The 23,344-nt window shown below is 44.3% G+C and overlaps 1 protein-coding gene and 1 long non-coding RNA gene across 19 annotated transcripts in view; one reads left to right on the top strand and one right to left on the bottom strand.

Moving 5' to 3' along the window:
• The window catches only part of ADCK1 (aarF domain containing kinase 1), a 198,593-nt gene that overhangs the window by 118,245 nt on the left and 57,004 nt on the right, over positions 1–23,344 (bottom strand). Inside the window, exon 1 of one of the 18 annotated variants that reach the window (XM_053287364.1) lies at positions 9,440–9,520. The exons of 15 other annotated variants lie outside the window; for them this stretch is intronic. In XM_053287364.1, the coding sequence (XP_053143339.1) occupies positions 9,440–9,514 (75 nt within the window). In that variant the 5' untranslated portion in view covers positions 9,515–9,520. Of the gene's footprint in view, positions 1–4,071; positions 4,173–4,200; positions 4,228–9,439; positions 9,521–23,344 lie in introns of those variants that run through there. 2 more of the 18 variants (XM_053287365.1, XM_053287366.1) reach the window with 2 other exon arrangements.
• On the top strand, positions 4,486–22,751 carry LOC128341184 (uncharacterized). The gene is made up of 3 exons (XR_008314253.1): positions 4,486–4,605; positions 14,611–14,678; positions 22,209–22,751. It is a non-coding gene; the product is annotated as an uncharacterized LOC128341184 (long non-coding RNA).

A 23,344-nucleotide genomic window follows, 5' to 3' on the forward strand; every position in this document is an offset into this window, starting at 1 on the left:
CAGAGCAAAAGGTTGGATTAAATGGCCTTCAGACCTATTCCTGAACTACTATTCTAAGATTCCCTGAGAATCTTGTGTCTAAGGGCATATCTACACTATAAGCCTTTATTGGCTTTGTAACAAACACGGCTTCTCCCAAAGAACTGTAGCTTAGTGAGGGTGCTGAAGATTTTCTGTTAGGTAGCTTGTCCCCTCAACAGAACTACAGTTCTCAGAGTTCCCTAGGGAAAGGGATTGACTACAAAACCAGCTTGCCCATCATAGAGATGTGCCCTAAGAGTTCCTTTACATACCACGTGGACAAATGTGTTGGTACCCCTCCACGGAAAAAGGAGAACCCACAGTTGTCTCTGAAATAACTTGAAACTGACAAACGTAATTGGCAACCATCATTGTTTATTCCGCATTTAACAAAAATCAGACTTTGCTTTTTTTTGATGCAACAGAATATTTTTGAATTTTGATGCAACAGAATATTTCAAATAATAATAGAAATGAAAATGGCACGGACAAAAATGATGGGACCCTTAACCTAATACTTTGTTGCACAACCTTTAGAGGCAATCACTGCAAACAAGCGATTCCTGTAGCTTTCAATGAGACTTCTGCACCTGTCAACAGGTAGTTTGGCCCACTCTTCCTGAACAAACTGCTCCTGTCAGGTTTGAAGGGTGCCTTCTCCAGACTGCATGTTTCAGTTCTTTCCATAGATGTTCGATAGGATTCAAATCAGGGCTCATAGAAGGCCACTTCAGAATAGTCCAATGTTTTGTCCTTAGCCATTCTTGGGTGCTTTTAGCTGTGTGTTTTGGGTCATTATCCTGTTGGAGGATCCATGACCTGTGACTGAGACAGAGCTTTCTGACACTGCGACTGAGACAGAGCTTTCTGACATTGGGCAGTACGTTTCGCTCCAGAATGTCTTGATAACCTTGAGATTTCATTGTTCCCTGCACAGATGCAAGGCACCCCATGCCAGACGCAGCAAAGCAGCCCCAAAACATAACCAAGCCTCCTCCATGTTTCACAGTAGGTATGGTGTTCTTTTCTTTGAAAGCTTCATTTTTTCATCTGTGGACATAGAGCTGATGTGACTTGCAAGAAGCTCCAGTTTTGTCATTAAAAAGCCAGACTGGAATTTGCTAAAAAGCATATTGACAAGCCACAATGCTGCTGGGAGAGTGTCCTTTGGACACATGAGACAAAACTGGAGCTTATCATTCATTTACTTAAAAGGAAGCTGGTTAACCCAAGTTCTTTCTGGGTCAGTTGGAAGCAATTGAGTTTGAATGTCATACACTCTAGCTGGACACAGAATAACTCAGGAATGGAAACTCTGGGGGTAATACAGTGCTTTTATGATCCACTCGTCCCATCTTCTAATCTAAGAGAGAAAGTTGTTTCATCTTCTGAACTTATGGGCAAATATGCTATGTTTAGTTTATTACACTCAGAATCACAAGAAACAGTTCTCTTAGGTGAATTCCCCCCCTCTCTAGATGTTTCTGCACCCTGGCTCCTTTGTTCTTTGCCCCATTTGTGTCTCTCATATTTTCAGTATTCTTCCTAGAGGGGCTCTCTCCCTTTGGAAGTAAGACACTTTCATCCTTGTTCTGGCCTGTAGGTAAATTGGCCAATTCTGACTGTCTGTGGACATGGCTAAATGGAGAGCTCTGTCCTCATGTTCCTTCTTCAAGTAAGCATTCAACAGTGTTGGTGGAACATCAGATCTTGCACTGCACATGCAGTGCAACAGCTGTAGGGAGCTACCCTCTATCTATCCCCCACAATCTATCCGGACTTGTGCCATTAAATAAACGGCAAGATAGAGTGCTGGCCATAGGTTGCACTGGGCCTTCACCCCACTCCATTTGCCCTCAACAACTTGCCAGGTGGTGGCAGTTCCTCTCCCTCCCACCGTTGCAGGGTGAAAAGAAGAAGAGCTGTCACCAATATTGTTGAGCCCTTTAGTGGTAGCTCCTCCCTCACCCTTCGCAGCAGTCAATGGGTTTCCTCCCAAAGCCCTTGCATTCACCTTTGAGATCAACCCCATCGACATGCAGGGAGTAGGGGGAAGGATGGGCGATTGCATGGGTCTTGACGCACACAACAGCTCCTCCTCCTCTTGCCTCTCACCATAGGGCAAGGGAGCACTCTTAAGGCCCCACAATGATGCAGGGACTTCTGCCAGACATTCCCATGGAGTTTTATAGCTGCTAGGTGTTTTATAGCTGCTTCCCTCATAAACACAAAGCAGTCTTATGTTTGTTTAACTAAGCTTTATTCAGAAACAACTCCATTTTTCTCTTTCTCCTTTCCCTCCCTTCTCTTTCTGACTCCACCCCCCCCCCCACACACACACACTCTCTACAGGATCCCCACTGGAACAAACTTCTAATTAACCAAACATAAAGGATTGCTAGATAGAATACGACACTGGTGTACCTAGTGATGAAGGCAGCGGCAGTGCAAATCTGTCAGCCAGCTTGCACCACTACTGCCACTGCAAAGGGGTCAGCTGCATGGACAAGCACAGGCCCTGGGACCTGTGCCTGACCTGTTCCACCCACGACACCAGTTCTGGCAAGAACGCAAAGAGTGATGTCACACAAGGATTTCAAGGGTGCTGCAGCATACTATAAGTTTACAACTCATATACTCAAGAATAGCCGCAGTGATGTGAAGAAACATAGTATAACATGAATTTCTTTGTTTATGGTAATTCTATACCATCTTATCACTTATAACAACTATCTATATATATATATATGAATGATTAATAAATAATAGAGGGTGTGTGTGTATAAATATACAGAAAGACCATAAACGCAACAGATACAAACAGCGATCAGAATATTAAAATCCAGATAAAACATCTATACAACAGCAGAAAGGCAATTAATAGGATCTCAAATACTATTCTGTTAACATCTATGAAAAGCAAGACAGAACAGGACAGACTTCATCCGGACTCGTATAATTTATTTACTAGCTGACCCCGCACAGAGCATCTGTGCAGTTGTGTACTGAGCCTCTGACATCCCCCGCAGCTCGCTCGCTCGCTCTCCTCCCCCCCGCAGCTCACTCGCTCACTCGCTCTCCGCCCCGCAGCTCGCTCACTCGCTCTCCCCCCCGCAGCTCACTCGCTCGCTCTCCCCCCCTCGGCTCGCTCGCTTGCTCTCCCCCCCTCGGCTCGCTCGCTTGCTCTCCCCATTGGGCGGGCCAGGGCCAGGCCATCCCACCACCGCCTCCCACCTTCTCCACCCGGCTGGTAGGGCTTAACTCGCCGTCTGCCCACCTCCTCACCACCGCCATCATTTCTCCCCGCCACCGCCTCCTCTTCCCGGCTGGCGGGGCTTCGCCCGCCATCCACCCACCTCTTCTGGCCTGAGGGGCTTCGCCTGCCGGCCCTCCACCTCTGCATCCTGACCGCCGCCATTATTTCTCTCCGCTTCAGTGCTAGAAATTTTGCCCGCTCTAGAGCATCTGCCCGTTAGTACTTGATTGCTCCCCTCACCTCAGAGATCTCCCCACCCTGACCTGAGCTGCACTCCTGCTGCTTCTCCATCCCGTTGCTTCCATCCTCCTCACCCTTCTTGGTCATGGCTGCAGCATTGCTGCTGCCTATTGGCCAAGCTGCAGCCCCCTATCCCCAGAGACCTCCCCACCCTCACCCGAGCCCCGCTCCTGCTCCGCCCTTCAGGAGCAGCAGCAGTGGTTGACTGGGCCGTTCCTCACTGCTGTCACTACCATGGCCGCTCGTTCCCCTCAGGCCGCTGACAGGCCCAGGCCCATCCCTTGCCTGACTGCCTCCCTCTTACAATGGCCTCAGTAGCCCCAAATAGCAGCAGTGGTTGCCTGGACCCTTCCTTGCTGCCAATGCCGCCATGGCCACTCATTCCCCTCAGGCTGCTGACAGGCTCAGGCCCATCCCTTGCCCTTCCTTCTGTCTCTCTTCCCCTTCCCTTCTTTTTCTCTTTCTCTCTCCTCCACTCGCTCTTCTCCACTCTTTCTTCCCCCTCCATGTTTTTTCTTCCTCCCTCCCTGAGTTAACAGATTTTGTTCATTTACACAACGGCATTCTCCTTGTCCTGAAGGGGCTCTTTCCTCCCTCACGACCTGTCTTTTTGCAGACCCCTGCCTGCTATCCTTTTATATCAAGAACATCTTCCGACCAGTAACAGCTGCATTCCAACTGACCTTAACCATCACAGGCCCCTCCTCCTTATCTGCATAGGGAATCCCCACTGCCCAATCACCATGGTGCTTCTGCTCTTACAGGCTCCTTCTCCCTATCTGCATATGGAATCCCCACTGCCCAATCAGTTGCTTCTACTTGCAAACTCTGCATATGGAATCCCCACTGCGCAATCAGGTGCTTCTGCTTGCAAACTCAGCCAATCCCCTCCTTCCTACCACGTCACCGCGCATGGCCCGTCTACAAGAAATAAGTATATAGATTTTTTTAAAGGTGCCAGCAGCACAATTCCAGGGAGGGAGTTCCACAGCTAGGGCATTACCACAGAAAATGCCCTTTCTGCTGCTAGTCATGAGTCCAGCTGTCAAAGACACTTGAAGAAGGCCCTCAGAAGCAGATCTCAGCTGGTAGGCAGGTTCATGTGGGATGAAGCGGCCCTTTAGATCAGGGCTTCCCAACCTTAGGTCCCCAGACATTGTTGGGACTACAACTCCCATCATCCCCAGTCACAGTGGCCTTCTACAATGGCTGGGGATGATGGGAGTTATATTCCCAACACCATCTGGGAACTAAGGCTGGGAACCTCTGCTCTAGATATAAATCAAACACTTCTTTAGGTATACAGATTCCCTTCAGGAATGTGTGTGATGGCTATTCCTGATAGCCTTCGGGAATGCTGAGGGTCTTTTTGGCCCTCCAAAGTACCATAACACATAGTCTAAACTCCCACAACTGCAATATCTCAGACATACAACCAAAAGGTGCCACAGAATCTGGGGGTGGGGGGTGGGACTAGATAGCCATTTGTGGCCTGCAGCAAAGCTGGCAGAAAGCCTCCGGCCACCTTGCCACGTTCTCTTTCTCCCTCGCAGGTTGAGGCGCAGGCAGTTGGTGCCGATTTCCTGGCTCGCGCTCCATCTTCATTTTGCTCCAAGCTTGGTCATTTGCGCTCTGATTATCTCTCATTACCAACGACCTTGCTGTAATGAGTTTTAATCTGCCTCGTATTAATTAGAAACATTTTCATTAGCCAACTCGATTTTGGGTAAATAGCTAATAGAAGTGTCTGGGCTGCGATTAGTTACCAATAGGGGTTGTTAAGGGGGAGGATCAGAATGTTTGTAGGGAGCAGCTGTTCCTCTTCTAAATTCCAATGAGACACAATGGATACTTCTCACAGGACCTCTTTAGAAAATCTTGAAAGACAAGCCTTAAAAAAAAGCCCAATCATGCTTGAGCACAATCCAGTGGGAAGATCTCCCACACAAGGTCCACTGTGATGAACGAGAACTGCTCAAGACCACGGTGGTGCTCCACCATTGTGCTCTTCAACAGCTCCCACCCATTTCAGTCGGACCTTTGCAGGAGATTTTCCTGTCAGACTGTGCTCTCTCAGATGTAGAAACTGACTGGAATCAAATAATGCAATCCAAACAATTACCAGAATTTAGGTCTCATTGAAATTAATTCACCTCAGAGATAGCCCTTCCATGAGGCAGGGTGAGGAAGTCACCTCAAGCCCAGACCCATAGCTGGGGGAGCTGGCAGGCCTGTCCCCTCTAATTTTTTCAAAAACAAACAATTTTCAAATAACTAGATGCTGCTCACACTTAGGACTGATAGGCCAATACAGCACCTACTATGCTATAACGTAATGGAGAACTAAAAGTGATAAAATCAGTTGTACAAGTTTCGTCTGGCAGATTTCCTTTGTCAGGCTAATAGCTGGCCCCACTACTTTTTTTTGGTACCCCCCTCCAACCTTTAGGCTGGCCTGCTCAGGTATGGGTGCAAGAGGGTCACAAGGATGGCAAGTGCCGGGCCACTATGGGCACCACACCACTATCCACTATCACTGCCTTTCCTCACCCCATTGGGACATGCTGTTCATTTTCCCTTGCTTGCCCCACTGGGGTGCATATTTTCTTTCCCCATGCCCAACTTGAGCTAGGAACACTCCTGCCACCACTGCCTGGTTTGGAGGCATCACCCAGAAAGTGGCTGCAAGCCATGGCCACTGACTTTGTTTGTTTGTTTGTTTGTTTGTTGACTTGAAACACGGCCTGTGAATGCTCAACACTCATCCAGAGCTGGATGGGGGAGTGTCATATTATCCTTTGCTGCAGGCAGCAAAATGCCTTGGGCTGGCCCTGGCTTACCTCTTCTGTGCTAAATTCAAAGTGCTAGAATTTTGAATACCAAGTGTGTAAACCCTAACGATCACTAACAATGTAGGACCAGGTTACCCCAAGGAGCGCCTTCACCCATACAAACCTGACCAAATTTCAGGATCAGTGTCGGAGGCCCTGCTCTACAACCCAGCTTTGCTGGAGATATGGCTAAGGACAGGGTCTGCTCAGTGGTGGCACCACAGTTTTCTAACCAGCAGAGACTGAGCAGGCTTCCTCTCTTTCCATTTTTAGATTAGCCTTGACAGGCACTCAATAATCACCACTCAATTATAAATTTGTTTTATGCAGCTGCTTTTATATTATTTTATTGCTGTTTATTTCCTTATTTTCTGAATTATTTTTAATATTTATTGTATTTTATCTTTATTGCATGTCACTTGGAGTGCATTTCAGTGCAAAACAGTGGGACTGTAATAATACTAGTTCTCTGTATCTACCAATGTGGTAAAGTAATGCTTGATTGAAACTCACACATTATCTTCCCCTTCTATATGAACAAACCAGCAAGTAAAATCTCCCATTTCTTTTTGCATAAAATATATTCTTCTCTACTCCTAAAACTTAGTGTGTATAACAACATTCCCTTACATTGGGGCCAAGCCAGATGTGATGCTGGAGATCTAGGATTAGGTCTTTGGTTTTTGCCAATTAGGAGCCCTGCATTTGATTTGACCCCCATGGAGTGTCCATGCAGCAGCTTCTTCAGCAGTGCAAGTGGCCCTGTGGAGACTTCATGTAAATCTAGTTTTTTAACATTGTTATTTCCATGGTGCAGATGATCTTAAAGTGCACAGCAGATCTCAGTCCAGGAACTAAAGATGTCAGTCAATTTCTACAAGCTCAGGCTCATAAATAGGTTTTGGAGGATTCAAAACTGGTCCCCAAAAAGAGGAGCAAACTCTCTAAACTGCACTCCCAAGCCAGAGAAGTTCAATACTTCCTTCTAAGCTTCCAACATCCACAACGCTCCCTTTACTTACCCCAGTGCCACTGGGAAGGCACTAAGTCCTTCCTCTCCCCTGTCACTCTGGCCTGAGACAAGCCAAGAATTAGGTGTGCAGCAAGCATAAAGTTTGGGGGGGGGGCAAGATGGCGACAAGCTAGGGGCACAATTCATGAGCTCCTGCCTTAAAATTGGACTTCTCATTGGAGCTGAAATACTCAAGCAGAAACCACACAAATCCTAACCATGACAAGTAAAGGCAAGAAAAGAGAAAATAGGAGCAGCCCTATCGATCAATCAGCAAAGTCAAGGAAGCAGATGAGGATCAACTCCTTCCTTCCCACAAATTGAGCCGTAACTACCACCATTGCACTCCTTACCAAGAACCGATTTACGGTCCTGGGCACGGAGAACCCTCCCTCACCCCACCCCCAGGAGTCTGCTACAAGTGAGACTGCATTACACCTTCGCTATCTAAGAACTCCTGCCAAGGAAACCCACTGAAGCAGAGAGATAGTTAATCTAAGAGGGCAAAACATCCCCCTCGCCACCTCCGTGAATTATCAGATTACCTAGGTAACACCTGCCTTTTAACCACAGAAACTGTGATTCAAATTTTGGAACAATCACAGCAAAGGTAGGTAAGCTCAGGCATGCCTTCAATGCGTTTGTAGCATGAGACAACTGTGCGGAGAAAGCCCTCAGCTCCGAATGAGACCTCTGCCAAAACTCCGCACAAGCCGCATACAGGGCCGCCAAAAACAACTCACTCATCTAATATATCACACATACTTCAAACTAACCAGATGCTGCTTCAAATTTCAACAGATTACACCAATGTAGGGAGGTGGTCATTTCACAAAGCAATAATAAATTCTCTGAATCTTCTTTTAAATTGCCAGCCAAGATTTATAGACCTGGAATTGATTCAATTTTTACCTAGCCATCCAGAGACCAAGATAATGTTGCTTACCTTCTCTTGCTCCACCCTCCCACTTAAGCTCATTCAGATGGAGGGGCATCTCTCTCATAATTACAACATAAGAACTATCAGAGTATTCAAGGACTGCACAATAAAACCAATACTAGCAGGGAAATTCAGAAGCAAACCTGTGCCTTCTGCAAATGACCTTGATGATAACATCTCCAGGGGAACAAGATTAGACTTCCGTAAACAACCTACAAATGTCTCAGCTGCATTCAACCAGACTTGAGAGACTAGCCCTTTATGGCCTAGAGAGAGTGAAAGTCATAAATCCATAGACTTAGGTCTTGCACAACGGAAAAAACTACTCACAGCTGTTCAAGCACAAACGCAGCCACTGACAACACTCTTCTCCCGCTCAGACTCTGAGCTCACAGATAGTCATAACGATGTGAACACAAATCTTCTCCAAGCCACCTCAGAGGGACTTAATAGCATATCTGCCCTAACCAACCCAAGCACAAAAACCCCATCCAGATCAAGGAGGCAACTGTCAGTTCACTACTCTGACTTTAATTCTGACTGACTCAGAGGTAAATGACAGTGAAACAGACATTATTGAGGCCTCTCCCTCATCATCAGCCATCCGGAGGAGTGGGCTATCTCTGATCTTGCCCAACCTCAGTTTACAACCCCTCCATGCATGCTCTGAATGCTGCAGAGCCCCATAGTGACAGCAACACCTGCAACACCCCAAGAGCTACAGTTGCCTCACACAAGCCCCAAAGATCTGAGGAATGGGGACGCATGCCCAACATCAACTTCATTTCCTCAAGAAATAGATACAGCTACTTCAAATGTAGGGACTTCTAGATCACCTATACAATCTCAAGAGCTCCAATTGCCACATGCATTCCCAGGGGACACTATGGAGTCCTCTACATGCCCACCATTATCTTTGTCATCACAAGAGCTGCAACAACCAATGCACCCCCTGGGATTTCATCAGAACCACAAGAGCAGTGGTTGGCCATTGCACCCTTTGAAGAATTGTTGGAGCTGACTCCATGTATTCAACCTACCACTCCCCAAGACACTCCACTGGGAACCTCTACACAGATCCCTGCTAATGTGACCACAGACTGACATTCAAAAGACCAGCCTAAAGTCTCCCTCCTGACCTGGAATGTAGCAGGTTGGCACTCCAGTTGCAGGGATGTCCTCTTTATAGACTTCATCTCTGGATATGATGTCATAATGGTGCAGGAAACCTGGATTTTTGAGGACATCACACTCAATGGCTTCAGCTCATAATCAGTGCAGGAAGGGGCAGACCTAAAGGTATACTGGGAGTATTAGTCTCTACTACCCTGCGTGCAATGTCAGTAGGACTCCACTCTTTTAAGCAACATGCTAGGGCTGTAACAATCAAATTCAGACACTGCACTTTGCTAGTAATCAACATCTACCTACCTCCACTGAGGCAGAAATCCCAGGTCAGGAACCTGTGGTCTGATCTGGAAAGCTACTTAACCTACCTTCCCCAATGCATATACAATAGTAGGCAGTGATCTTAATGCCAGACTAGGCCCTGAAGCTGATATGCACGCTATCAGTGCTACCAGCCTAACCCGGAAGTAGATATACTCCCCTTCACACGCTACTTGAAGGACAGGAAACCAAACTATGCAGGACTCTGTCTGACCCAAATGGCCATTAGAGTTAACCTGTATATCCTAAATGGCTCCCTCAAAATGACCACCCCGCCAAATCTACCTTCTGGGCCGGGAACAAAATGAGTGTCATCAATTATGTAATCATCTCTGGAAACCTGCTCCAATTTGCAGACCGTTTTGAGGTCATCCCCCAGTTTGACCACTTCCAATCTCCCTGTTTGTTTGTTTGTTTGTTATCTATCATATTTCTATACCTCCTGATATGTACATTTCTAGGTGGTGTACAAAATTTAAAATATTTACAAGTTACAAAACGTAAATACATGATAATAAAAACAACAGAATAAGATAGATATTAAAACAAGTTTTTAAATTATTAAAATTCATTCTAATTAAAAGCCTGCAAAAACAATAGAGTCTTGAGGTTCTTCCAGAAAACAAACAGAGAAGGAGATGCTCTTATTTCAGTAGGAAGCATATTCCAAAGCACTGGGGTAGCCACAGAGAAAGACAGGTCCTGGGTTGCCAAATGAGCTGATGGCATCCGTAACTGGACCTCACCAGAAGATCGTAACAGGCAGCAGGGTTTATGACAAAGGAGACACTCTCTTAAATAGCCTGGACCTAAGCCATTAAGGGCTTTATAGGTAAGAACCAGCACTTTGTATTTCAACTGGAAACATAGCAACAGCCAGTGCAGTTCTTTCTAAACCGGAGTTGTGTGGTCCCTTCATGTTGTCCCAGAGACCAATCTGGCTGCCACATTCTGTACCAATTGTAATTTCCAGACTACATACAAAGGCAGCCCCACATAGAGTACATTACAGTAGTCAAGCCTGGAGATTACCAGCGTATGTACCACTGTTTTAATGTCATTCGCCTCTAGAAATGGACGTAGCTGATCTATCAGCTGAAGATGAGAAAAAGCGCTCCTGGCCACCACCTCAACCTGAGAAACCAGCTACAGTGGTCCCTCGACCTACAAACTACTCGACATCCGATGTTTTCGAGTTACGAGCGACAAAAAAGACCGGAAGTAGTTGCCGGTTTAGATTCAGCTTACTCAACCTACGAATTTTTAGATGCGGTTTCCTCGACTTCCGAATGTTTCCAGACCTCCGTGGTGCGCTCAAATGTGCTCTGTGTTGTGCCTGATCATACTCGCACCGGGTCTTCCTCCACTTGTGCTCTAATCGTCTACCTCGCTGCTTCAGCTCCCGTAACTCTTCTGAATACCACAGGGCTGTCTTTAAGGCAAGTCAGAGAAGCCACTTAGTAGCTATTGTGTCTACTGCTCTAGTAAGTTCGTTATTCCATCTTTGTACCAGAACATAGACAGAATCATTAGCAGCCAACCCAAAACCTTTCCAAGGCTTCTTGGAATCCTATCGGACCTAATAACCTTCTCGGGCTGACCAATCTCATAGGTCCTATACCCCTGCAGAGGTGTGTCATGGCTGCACGTTCTACCTTAACTAGATGGTGATCCATCCATGGAAGTGGGGAGATGACAGGGGTCCTCACCCACAGAACACCCTGATCAAAGCAAAAGGCCAAATGGAGCATGTGACCAGCATCATGTGTCGGACCAGAAACCAGCTGAGATAGGCACACAGTCGACATGGTCGCTATGAATTCTTGAGTCACCCCCTAAAACCCGGTCCCAAGATGAACATTAAAGTCCCCACCAAGAACAACCTGGGCGACTCCAATGCCAGCTCAGCAACCAGGTCCCGTCAGCTCAATTAGGGACTCCACTGGGCAGCAGGGTGATCAGTACACCAGCAGAAGTCCCAGTCTATCCCTGGTCGCTAGGCTTAGATACACACATTCAGTATAGGCCAAGTCCCTGACAGAGACCCTGGCAAGGGAGATTGTTTTCTTATAGGCCACAGCCACCCCATCTCCCCGACCACATCGTTTCACCTGCTCTACCATGGAGTAACCCTCTGGTTAAAGCATCTGGGAGATGCTGGGACCAAACTGGACCACTAGCCTCTCCTGACCAATGGATATGTCTCTCACTCCCACCAATCAGGCAGTCTGGCCAGGTGCAGAAAATCAAAAACACAATTAGAGTGTAGAGATGTGCACGGAACCGCAGAGTCATGGTCCAGCACCCGGGGGGGTGTGGCTCGCTTTAAGGGCAGGGGGTTGTGCTTACTCCTCCCACGCTCTGTTTTTTTGCAAAGTTTTTGAGGCAGCAGCGTTCCTCCCTGCCTCCCCTGCCCCCATTGTTGGCCGGAAAAAGCAAAAGTAGCTGCCAGGCGTGCGCCCGCTGCCGCACACATCCGCTGCACACGTCACACACTGTGTGCGCACATCACGCACACAACATGCGCACTCAATGTGCACAACATGCACAACATGAGTGCGTGGCAGTGGGCACATGCATGGCAGCTACTTCCGCTTTTTTCGGCCAACAATGGGGGTAGGGACAGCAGGGAGGAATGCTGCCGCCCCAAAAACTTTGCAAAAAACTGGAGTGCCGGAGCGGGGGAAGCGGCAAGAGGAGTAAGTACAACCCCCCCTGCCCTTAAAGCGAGACACCCCCCACCCCCCAGTGTCGGACCGGGCCACGTTCGAACCAGTTCGGAAGCCTCTAAAATGGCCTCCGGACCAGTTCGTGCACATTACTACTAGCGTGAGTCCAGCCCTCGATAACAAACAGGCTTCAAAGAGGAGGGAAAGAGTACAGAAAAAGCCTTGGCCAGACCCTTTCCCCAGCCAGAGGGGAATGGAGCGTAGAACCCAGATAAGAACTCCTTATACCACAGCAGTCTTCCAGTTACCCTTCTGGGCTGCCTCTGGCTGCAACCCACCCTAATATGCCTAAAACCCTTTGTTCAGCAGCCCCACACCGAGGCTCTATACCAACCACAAATTCTACCAGCGGGAAGAGCCTGCCACATCAAATAGTTCCCCCAACTGGACAAAGCAATAACAGAACAACTCCCTTCAGGACACTTCCAAAGAATCTGCCTTGCCCTGCTCTCAGCAGAATCCTTCAGCTCAATCATAGAGAACTATTGCTACCTAGTGCAGAAATTACAAAATCACCTAACCCACAAAAACACTCCTCACCCCAAACAGTGCCTGTGCCTCTCCAAACCATGGTTTGACTCTGAATGAGATGAAGCAAAAAAAGAAAATGCTTACTGCCAACTACAACGCCTACATGCATTTTGTGGACTTTACTCTTGGTCCTCTGCACCCCAGTACACTGGAAGGAATCCCCCTTAGTAGTAGAAGTAGTGGGTGCATTTGAGATGCTGGATGGCTGGCAAGGAGAACATGTTGTTACTCTAAAACAGAGTATACTGAAGACTCTTCCTGCCGATGACCTGGCACCCATATTTGTGGACCCCAATAGGATAGGTTGGTAGTGAAGTGCAAATCTTGCATGGGGGTCTAATGTATACTTGGCACACATCAGAGCTTCAAAAGTGCACCAGTGCAGACTCTGCTCTGGCCTTACCTATAATAGCAACCGAGAATATTGTTCATTCATTCTCACTCTTGCTCTCTGGCAGCCTTTCAAATATACTGACCTCCCACAGCTTAGCCAGCCTATCATACATCAACCAGTATGCATGGGACTGGCCTTCAATACCCATTATCTTTATTGCTCTCCTCATCTCAGAAAGGCATAAAGGGTTAGAACACTTGACCTCTTCCGTTCCCCAGACAGAGGAGATGTCTGTCCTCATGAAAGCAACCAACTGGTCAAAGCAGAGCTAAAATTAATGGGGCTGATAGGTTAGAGAACAGAACAGAGGGTCACTTACACAGTCTTTCACATTAAGGGCAATCCATGAACAATGATGCAAAATAGATTTCCAAAAATGGGATTGTCTTACATCACACTATGAAGGTAGTAGATAATGATTGCCGAGTCTAGCAATGGAATGTGTAGTGTCCAATTAGTAACGGTGAAATTCTCCCACTGCCTCATGGCTAAGGAAACTTTTAAAAAAAATAATCAAGGGACTACCTTGTCAAATTTCAGCTTGAACAAGTGCATATCATAAATGATATGGGATGGCATTCCAAGAAGCTGCAGCAAAATCAAAGCATTTCAGGTTACTGGGCACTGCAACTTTTGATTCAAGGTGGCTGAAAGCAACACAGTGTCGCTCAGAGACTGGCAACAAATATACAAAACATGCTTAGAAATGAGCAAAAGAGAGAAGTCTGAAAAAAATAACACACAAGACCTAGAATGATAATCTACTGCAAACCAAAAACTAAAATTGGGCATCCAGTAAAGCTGAGTTTATCACAAGCAGGATAAATTATGCAAACTATGCCGATGTTATTCGATAATTCAATCTAATAAATCAAGCACATTTATTTGACTGATTTATTGGAATGTGGACATAATCTGAGTTTAGCAACAGCAAAAGCAATAATCATTTACTGGAAATGGCAGTACCCCCTGCCAGATTGCAAATGCTGCCCTAGTCACAAAATAAGTCTTGCTATAGTAAATATGAGTTTAGTTTTGCCCCACAGCAGGCAGACAGAGGGTGAAGAGGCCTTTAGAGATTTTCAAGAGATAGAAACAGTCCCCAAGTTAAGAGAAGGCAACCCAATCTTCATTAGGTTTAGTGAGACAAAAGAAGAACCTTGGCTGTTTCCTTCTCCTCAACAGCTTTTTGTTTTCTCTCTGTCAGATGGGTTCTAGCTGAGACAGAAATACAACAGCCTCTGCCTGTGGAAGGTTGACCTGAGCAAAAATCAAGTAAGAAGTTCAAGTTTTGACCCTCCGTTTGCAAAATGAGAAGAACAGGGAGTTCTCCACATAGCAAGCTTTACTGTGTTTTCTGCAAGGCTTTCCAGCCAACTCAACATTATGCAAAAAAATCCAATGCAAAAAGTGGATTTTTTTACCCCGGATATAAATCAGGTTGCACTCTAATGAGCAGTGAAAAATCCGAATTGTGTGTGAGGTGTTCCCCAATAGCTTGCAGGGACTTCGGGGTAAATCTGCTGAATATGTGAATGAGCCCGCTCTGTTCCGGAGGAGATGTGGGCTAAAAGTCGGGTGTGGAAAACTTCCTGGGTCATCAAGGCAAAATATGGTGTAATCCTCAAATTACAGCAACAGCATTGTTTAGGAAGAAAGTCTCCCAATATTCCTCCACCACCACCCATTTTTAATTTTGCTTTTCAGCTTGCTTCTACATACAACTCAGTTGCTGATGTCCAGTCAAACAGTGCCCATGGAAGTAACACGCTGCTCGCTACACAGGAGTGCCAATCTTCATCAACCTCCCCTTCCCCCTGAAGCCAACTGTGACTCCCAGATACAGTACATGTCCATGAGGGCTGCCCTCAGGGAGATATTTTTGGGAGTCTCCATTGGCTTCAGAGTGAAGGGGATGCCTCCCAACAGGCTATCTTCGTAACAGGGATCTCAACGAAAATCCTCCTTGATGCATAGTGCATGCACAAACATCATTACACACACACTTTGCTAGTCTGGATGTCAGCCAGAATCCATTCAAACTGAGACATAAAAACTAATCACAAACCATCTAAAACACCACATCCCAAGCTTCAAACCAATATATAATACTTTGAATTTACACACAATCAAGATGTACTATGGCCAAAATAAGAGAGGTTTAAAAATACACAAATGTTTGAGCACCAATGTTTTTCTATTGACCGATTTTTTATAATATATAATTTTTAATGTATAATGTTTATAAAATTTAATTTTTAATATATAATGTTTATAGAATTATCTGTACATTTTGGTGTTAAACAAAATACTCCTATCTCCCAGAAAAAAAATCCAAGAGAGGTTTAACATCCATATATACTTTTTCAATGATGGATGTTTATATAATTTCATAATAAATATCACAAATACATACCAATACCCCTTTGAATTTGAATCCAAATTTAATAGAATAGGAAGATATTTCTAATATCTAGAGAACTAATATCTAAGAACTAATAGGAAGAACTAAGTTTTGATCCAATGGGTTCTATCCGAACAACAACTTCTGTTTGTGCAAGGATGAAGGACAATTTTTGTCACTCTCAAAAGCCTAGAGCAGGCCTGCTCAACTTAGGCCCCCCAGCTGTTTTTGAACCACAACTCCCATAATCCCCAGCCACAGTGGCCAATAGCTAGGGATTATGGGAATTGTAGGCCAACATCTGCAGGAGGGCCAAAGTTGAGCAGCCTTGGCCTAGAGGGTGGGGGGAGAAGGCACAAAGGGAAGGGGAATTTATTTTATTATTTATTTATTTGATTTATATACCGCCCCTCCAAAAATGGCTCAGGGCGGTTTACAACAAATAAAAACAATTAAAATCAATTAACAGTTAAAAACAAACTAAATCAATTAAACAATTAAAATCATTGAAACATTAAAATATATTAACATTAAAATCATTTAAAACCAACATTAAAAATTTAAACCATTAATCTAATTAAAAGCCTGGGTGAATAAATGTGTCTTCAGTGCCTTTTTAAAAGTCGCCAGAGATGGGGAGGCTCTTATTTCAACAGGGAGCACATTCCAAAGTCCAGGGGCAGCAACAGAGAAGGCCCGTTCCCGAGTAGCCGCCAAATGAGTTGGGGGCAACTGCAGACAAACCTCTCTAGATGACAGGCGGTGGGGCTCATAGTGAAGAAGACGTTCTCTTAAATACCCAGGACCTAAGCTGTTTAGGGCTTTAAAGGTAATATTTTGCCCGGAAACATATCGGCAGCCAGTGTAATTCTTTCAACACAGAAGTGATATGGGCTCTCTTAGATTATCCAGAGACCAACCTGGCCGCCGCATTCTAGGCCAACTGGGGAAATTGCCCCTTCCCATTGAACAAACAAAACTTCTTCCACAAATGGACATAATCCAAAGTATACAAAAGTGCAGTACATGCCAATGTTTAATTATAATTAATACCAAAATTGACTCATCTAAGATAAGAATGAATTACAAACATATAGAAAATGTTTAATTATTCCTTCAGTATAATAAAGTGGTACCTTTTAAGTTAAGTTAAGTTAAGAATTTGCTACAAATATAAATATCATTCAATATAAGTAAATATAAATTATTTTATTATTAAAATATTATTTATTATCTTATTATTAGATAGAAATAGTGCAATTATTCCTGCAAAATAGAAAAACACAGATTTTTCCAAGACTTTTTGTAGGTGACAGAGCACATCTTCCTGAGTATTTTAGAGTAAGAAATGCTTTTTGTTGCATTATGAGGTTAAGCAGTTTCCTGAGCCAGGCTGACTAGTCTAGTGGTCCTGAACTCTGTTTAAGATCTCAAATGTTCGTGAAAAACAAACAATTTCTCTATTAGCCAAGGTCTGCACACTGAGTGTTTTTAATTCCACTTTATCGATCGAACCCTCCAGCTGCCTGACTATTTATGTTGTTCTCCTTTGAATGTCCTCCGATTTGTCAGTATTTTTTGTGGCATTTAATATGCTAATGAAAGAAGAGGGAGAAATTGGATAGATTACAGTGCATCAGTGAACACAGATGTCCAATCACCAAAAACTGGCTGCACCTAGAATTCTAGATGACTGTATTCTTTGGCATCTGGGCAGTATAGGAGTCTCTCCTTTTCAAGATTGTTTTTTAAAGTAAATATTTCTTTTAAATAGCTCTTATAACATGTGCTTTGGCTTAAAGTTCCAATTATGTTAAATACCCAGATAAAATGAGAGGTAGAGAAACGCAGGGAATCTCACTCACACATTCACATACAGGAGGTTCCGTTCTGGCCTACAACCGTGGATAACAAAACCACAGATAATGAAATCTTAAGTCAATGGGAATTGGGGGGGTTAGGTTCCGGAGCCCAAGGAGCTGACCGAAAAATCACAGCACTGTACTTTAGCCACCTCAATTCTCCCACTCTCCAGCTCCTCCAGCAATGCCACCCAGATTCTCCACTAATGTGTAATCATGACATTTCCTCAGCCCACTGTTGAAGTCTAGCACTTAGTAACTAGCACAAGCCCTTTGGCCTGATTGGTTGGTAGGCTGGCCAAAGAGGCAGCACAAAGTTACATCCAATTCAAGTAAGCACACACAGAGGACAGTGTGAGAATCAAGGAGCGAGAGGAGAATCAATTTCAATGGATATTTAAAATCATTTTTTAATTTTTAATTTAATTTGAATTTGAATTGCAGTTTAAATTAGATAATCATCAAAATTAAAATTAATTTCTAATTTGAAATTTTAATCAAAAATAAAAATTTCATCAAAATTAAATTTATGAAAGTGATAATTAGCATCTTACGAAGGCAGCACGATGCTGCAAGAGGCTCCAGAAAATAGCTCCGAGAAGCTCCAAGGAATGGCTCAAAAAAGGCTCCAAAAGCTCCAGAGCAATGGCTCCTGAAGGCTTCCAATGGCTCCCTACGGATACCAAAGGCTACCCAAAATGGCTTTTAGAAGCACAAAAACCTCTAAACATGCAGACCAATGCACTCCGTTATCCTCCTCTAAACTTCTCTCACAACCAGCATTCCCTCTAACAGGGATTCCCAGTTGTTGCGGACTACAACTCCCAGAATCCCCAGATGCAAGGGCTTTTGCTTAGGGATGATGGGGATTACTGCTCACAACCCATGAGCATGTGCAGCAAGAGCATGACTGTGTAAGAGCAGAACTACACTGCCAAAAACTGCCGATCTGCATAGCTATGTACCACAGGTAATGAGGTAGATATCTGTGAGCTATGGATAACGTGGTACACAGATATCTGTGTACCCATGAGTAACAACCACAGATAACACAAAACCGCAAATGCCGAAAGTGCAGATAATGAGGGCCACCTGTATTACATCCAAGTACAAGTACTTAAGACAGCACATCTACTGTCATTTCTCTGAAACATTATGCTACCTCATATCAGGACATAACAGCAGGACTAATTTTACTAGCTGACATCCAGAGCAAGAAAGCACCAGTGCAGAGAGAAGAGCAGACTAACAGGCCTTGCAGACTGACTGCACCAGTTCACTAGAGAAGGGACGATTTTTGAAAACATCCCTTTCCCCAAGAAGCCCTCTATGCCAGGGATTCTCAAACTTGGGTCCTCAGGTGTTATTGGACTTCAGCTCCCATAATCCCCAGCCTCAGTGGCCTTTGGTTGGGGATTATGGGAGTTGAAGTCCAATAACACCTGAGGACCCAAGTTTGAGAATCACTGCTCTATGCCATCTGAAAATATTTCCCTGAGTGCTGCACAATCCTCAGGGACATATTTTTGGGTGGCACAGAGAGCTTACTGAGGAAAGGGGGATCGTCAAATATTCCCCGGTGCACTGGAACAATTAATCTGGAAATGCTCTTAGTCTACCCGTCGATTCTTTGCTCTGCATGTCAGCCACTAGGCACCACGTTTAAATTTCTAGGTGTCATGGCTCCCTGGCACCTGCAATTTGTCAAGCCCTGCACTAGTCTTATCCAGATGGACAGAAATGCAATGTTAACAACATCTAACAAAATTTAGTCTTAACAAAAGACAAGACTATGTAAAGCCCCACTCAGTGACAATATACAATACATCTATTTGTGGCCATTTAAAATTTGGTCAGGGGAGGTGTAGAAACCTGCTGTTACACCAAAGTGGAAACTAACCCAGATGAAGAAAAAGTTGGTACATTTGTTACATTATTAATAACCTTATTATTTACTGATTTACTTACATTTTAATCCTGCTCTTCAAAGAAATTCACTGCAGTGTGCATGGTGCCCACCCACCCCTCAGTTAAACTTTACAACAACCCTATAAGGTAGGTTAAGCTGAGATAGTGACTGGCCCAAGGCCACCCAATGAGTTTCATGACTGAGCAGGGATTTGAACCTCGGTTTCCCAAGCCTTAGGCTGACACTTTAACCACTACATCTGCCCTGCTTATGTATAAACAAAGTTTCATCAGTGAAAATGCAGACTGACAGACTAATCTGCATGTTTTTTAAATCTGTGAGAGTGGTGTTCTCAAACCCTTGACTGCTGCTAACCCATTCATGATATTTTTGTTTAAATTTACATTAGCTCAATTCCAAGTTATTTAAAATAAAAATGACTACCCCAAAAGTGTTGCTTGTTATTAAGTTAATGGGGTATAAAATATATTTCAGGAGTTAACATAATGGAATTGGAACATGCAGGATTAGCAAAGTAACAAGGGTACAAATTCTTCACCAAGTCCCTGTTCATTTTGCAGCTACCTTCTGGTCTGCATTTAAAGATCTAGTAATGGTGATGGAAATTTAACATATTTGATTAAACAAACATCTGATTCAGCATAAATTTGGTGCAGCTGGCCATTTTCCTTCCTGATACTGGGCAATATCCCAACCAACCATGCACCTGTGCACCAGGAAGAAGTGTCACCGCTGTAGGGATCTTCCTGAGCTCCACAGCGCTTATTGCATGGGTGAGGGTGCAGTTTTCACCTCTCCTTCCTTCCCCTGGAACTACCCAGTGAAAATACGTCCCTGAAGGCTGCATGATCCTCAGGGGCATATTTTCAGGTGACAAAGAGCACTTCCGGGGAAAGGAAATAGTAAAAAAATGACCCACTCTTGTATGATAAACAATGTGGCACTCAGAAAGCTCCCTGCAGTGGGGATGCTTGAGGTTATCTTTGCTGCACCACTCAGATCTGTTCTGGCAGGATCTGAGACCAAAAATCACCTTCTCCATCTATTTGTGTGAGAGTGTGGGATACCTCCCTGGTGACATAGGAGAGGAAATAAAATGTTCTTACTGCTTGATAATTCTAAAACAAGTTTTATTGCTTTAGCACAAGTTCTTTAACGTGTAATGGTCATGAGCTTTCAGTGTAAATAAGCTTAATTGTTCCAGGGTGGTGCAAAACTCTTAATTTACAACTTACAGTAGTATTGCTATTTTTCATATAATAAACAAGTTGTGGTTCCGTCCTTATTTTCTTTCTCCACCTTGTGGTTGGGGTCATGGGCATCTGCAGGGGGGGCAAGGACAGTCCCCCACCCCACCCCAGATCCAGTCAGTTCCAGTCACATAGTGGTGAGGCTGGCCAGGATCAGGAAGCGGGGCTGCTCCACGCCTTTCCTGATCCTCACCAGTCAGCGCTTCGTTCAAGCACTGACGGGAAGCTTCTTTCTCTGCCCTGGTGAGGGATGGAGCTGCTCCTTTTCCAGATACTGGCATTGTCAGTATCAGATATCAATGTCAGATACTCTGACATTGAGTCAGGGGGTGTAGTCAGGGCACGCGCATGCTTACATGCACTCACCCATTGACACAGACAATGCTTTCTTGCAGAAAGCGGATTTACCCCCCACCTCTACTTACGCCCCATTTCTCTCTTCCTAAAAGAAGTGTTCCGTACTCCTTTTTTCTCCAAGCCTCCAGCTCACCCTCTCACCCCTCTTATCTGTATGGCCAATTGCTCTCCAACTGAATCTCCGATTTTTCCTCTCTCACGAACTGTCTTTCTCTCCTACATTCTAAGCAGGGTTTCTCTATCTCTCCTACGGGGGTCTTGCTGCTGCTGCTGCCGCCACCTGTCAAATCAACCTCCTGCACAGACTTACAATAACAATTTACACCCAGAGCCGAAAGTTTGGGTGGTATATAAATTAAACAAACAAACAAACAAACAAACAAATAAAATCTGTATAAACATACATTTTAAAACACTTATAAATAACACAAGAAATAAAGTCAACAAACAGTACTAAAAAAAATGCAAACCACCACAACGCACAGGCGCACTGTTAGTCAGGATGTCAGCCATTATTTATAAATCCCATCCAGATGTGTGCCCGACTGAAGTAGAACAAAGACTTCACTAGGCTAGCCTCATCTCCATGACGGTCCCTAAATTTCAAATCTGGCAGTTGTCAGGGAAGCCTAAATGACCTTTGTTTGTTTGTTTGTTGCCAAGTTACTAACTCTTGCAGGGATAGGAAACAAATCCTTAAAAATGTGTAGGAAATTTCTGCTAAATGCTTAGGGAAAAGACCAGGTGAGGGTGGAGATAGAGTAGAAGTTGTACACACATATCCCGCATCCAGACACCAGCCCTTTAAAAAAAATAGAACTGACATACATGGGAGCGATTCCACCCTTAACTGGCCTGGGCCCACTATAACTGCTATTCCTAATTTTTCAATTTTCCCTCTAGGCAATAAGCTGATATGCAAGTTTGCTGGTGTATATAGATAACATGCCTTAAATCAGGTATCTGGAAAAAGGCTGATTTTTATTTTATTTTTATACACAGATGCCCAACATCCAGCCAGCCAGCCAAAAATTGCAGAAGACAGGAAGAAATCTCTTCCATCAGCCTATTAATCTGCCATAACAAGAGTCTTCATAATTAATTTGTCCCTAACAGTTTCCTTGCAATGGCAGCAAGAAAATATTTCAGGAATGGCAATTACCTCTGGTGTCAAAATGATGAAGAAAACAAATGTTCAACCATCAACAAAAATATCAACACCTTCCCCACTCCCCTTTCGCTATCATGGATGACAGAGCCGCACACTGGAATTACACTGCAATTAATTATGGGGCCATGTTGTGATTCAACGTACATTTTCCATTTAAAGATAAAAAATGTAAAGCAATCCAGGTGGAGGGGGGCATCTGCCATCAGGGAGGGAGGGCAGATTGTTGCAGGAGTGGCCTAATCTATGCATTGCATCTTCTTTAATTAACTGCACATATGTCCCACAATTTACAACCAGTCAACAGTTTATTTATATATTTAAGGAACTTTCATTAATTGCACATATGTTGCACAGTTATTCTTTTCAAAGCAAGTGAAGGAGGAAAATAAAAATCTTGCTACTAAGCAAGGCTGTGGGTTTGGCTTTATTTAATGTTCTATATACATCATACAGTAATCTTGCAAATGCTTCTCGGTTAAGCCAAGCCATAATATTACCAATGAGGTTGTGCAAAGCCTTCAAGACTACTATATTTATTTATTTATTCATTCATTCGATTTTTATACCACCCTTCCGAAATGGCTCAGGGCGGTTTACAATTAAAACAGAAATCATTAAAAACAATTAAAACAGAGATACAAATATAAATACCAGTTTAAAACATCTTTAAAAACAATTAAACTATCAAAACAATTAAAACCCTGAAAACCAGGTTAAAACCATTAAAACTGATTAAAAACCCTGAAAAGCCCGGCCAAATAGATGGGTTTTAAGGGCTCTCTTGAAGGTCAGTAAGGAATCAAGATTACGAATTTCCGCTGGGAGTGCATTCCACAGTCCAGGAACAGCTACAGAGAAGGCCTGCCTCTGAGTCGCCACCAAACGAACCGGTGGCAACTGGAGACGGACCTCCCCAAATGACCTTAACGTGCGGTGGGGATCATGTAAAAGAAGGCGCTCTCTAAGA

The sequence above is a fragment of the Hemicordylus capensis genome, chromosome 1 (assembly GCF_027244095.1).
Source record: "Hemicordylus capensis ecotype Gifberg chromosome 1, rHemCap1.1.pri, whole genome shotgun sequence".
NCBI classification, from domain to species: Eukaryota; Metazoa; Chordata; class Lepidosauria; order Squamata; family Cordylidae; genus Hemicordylus; species Hemicordylus capensis.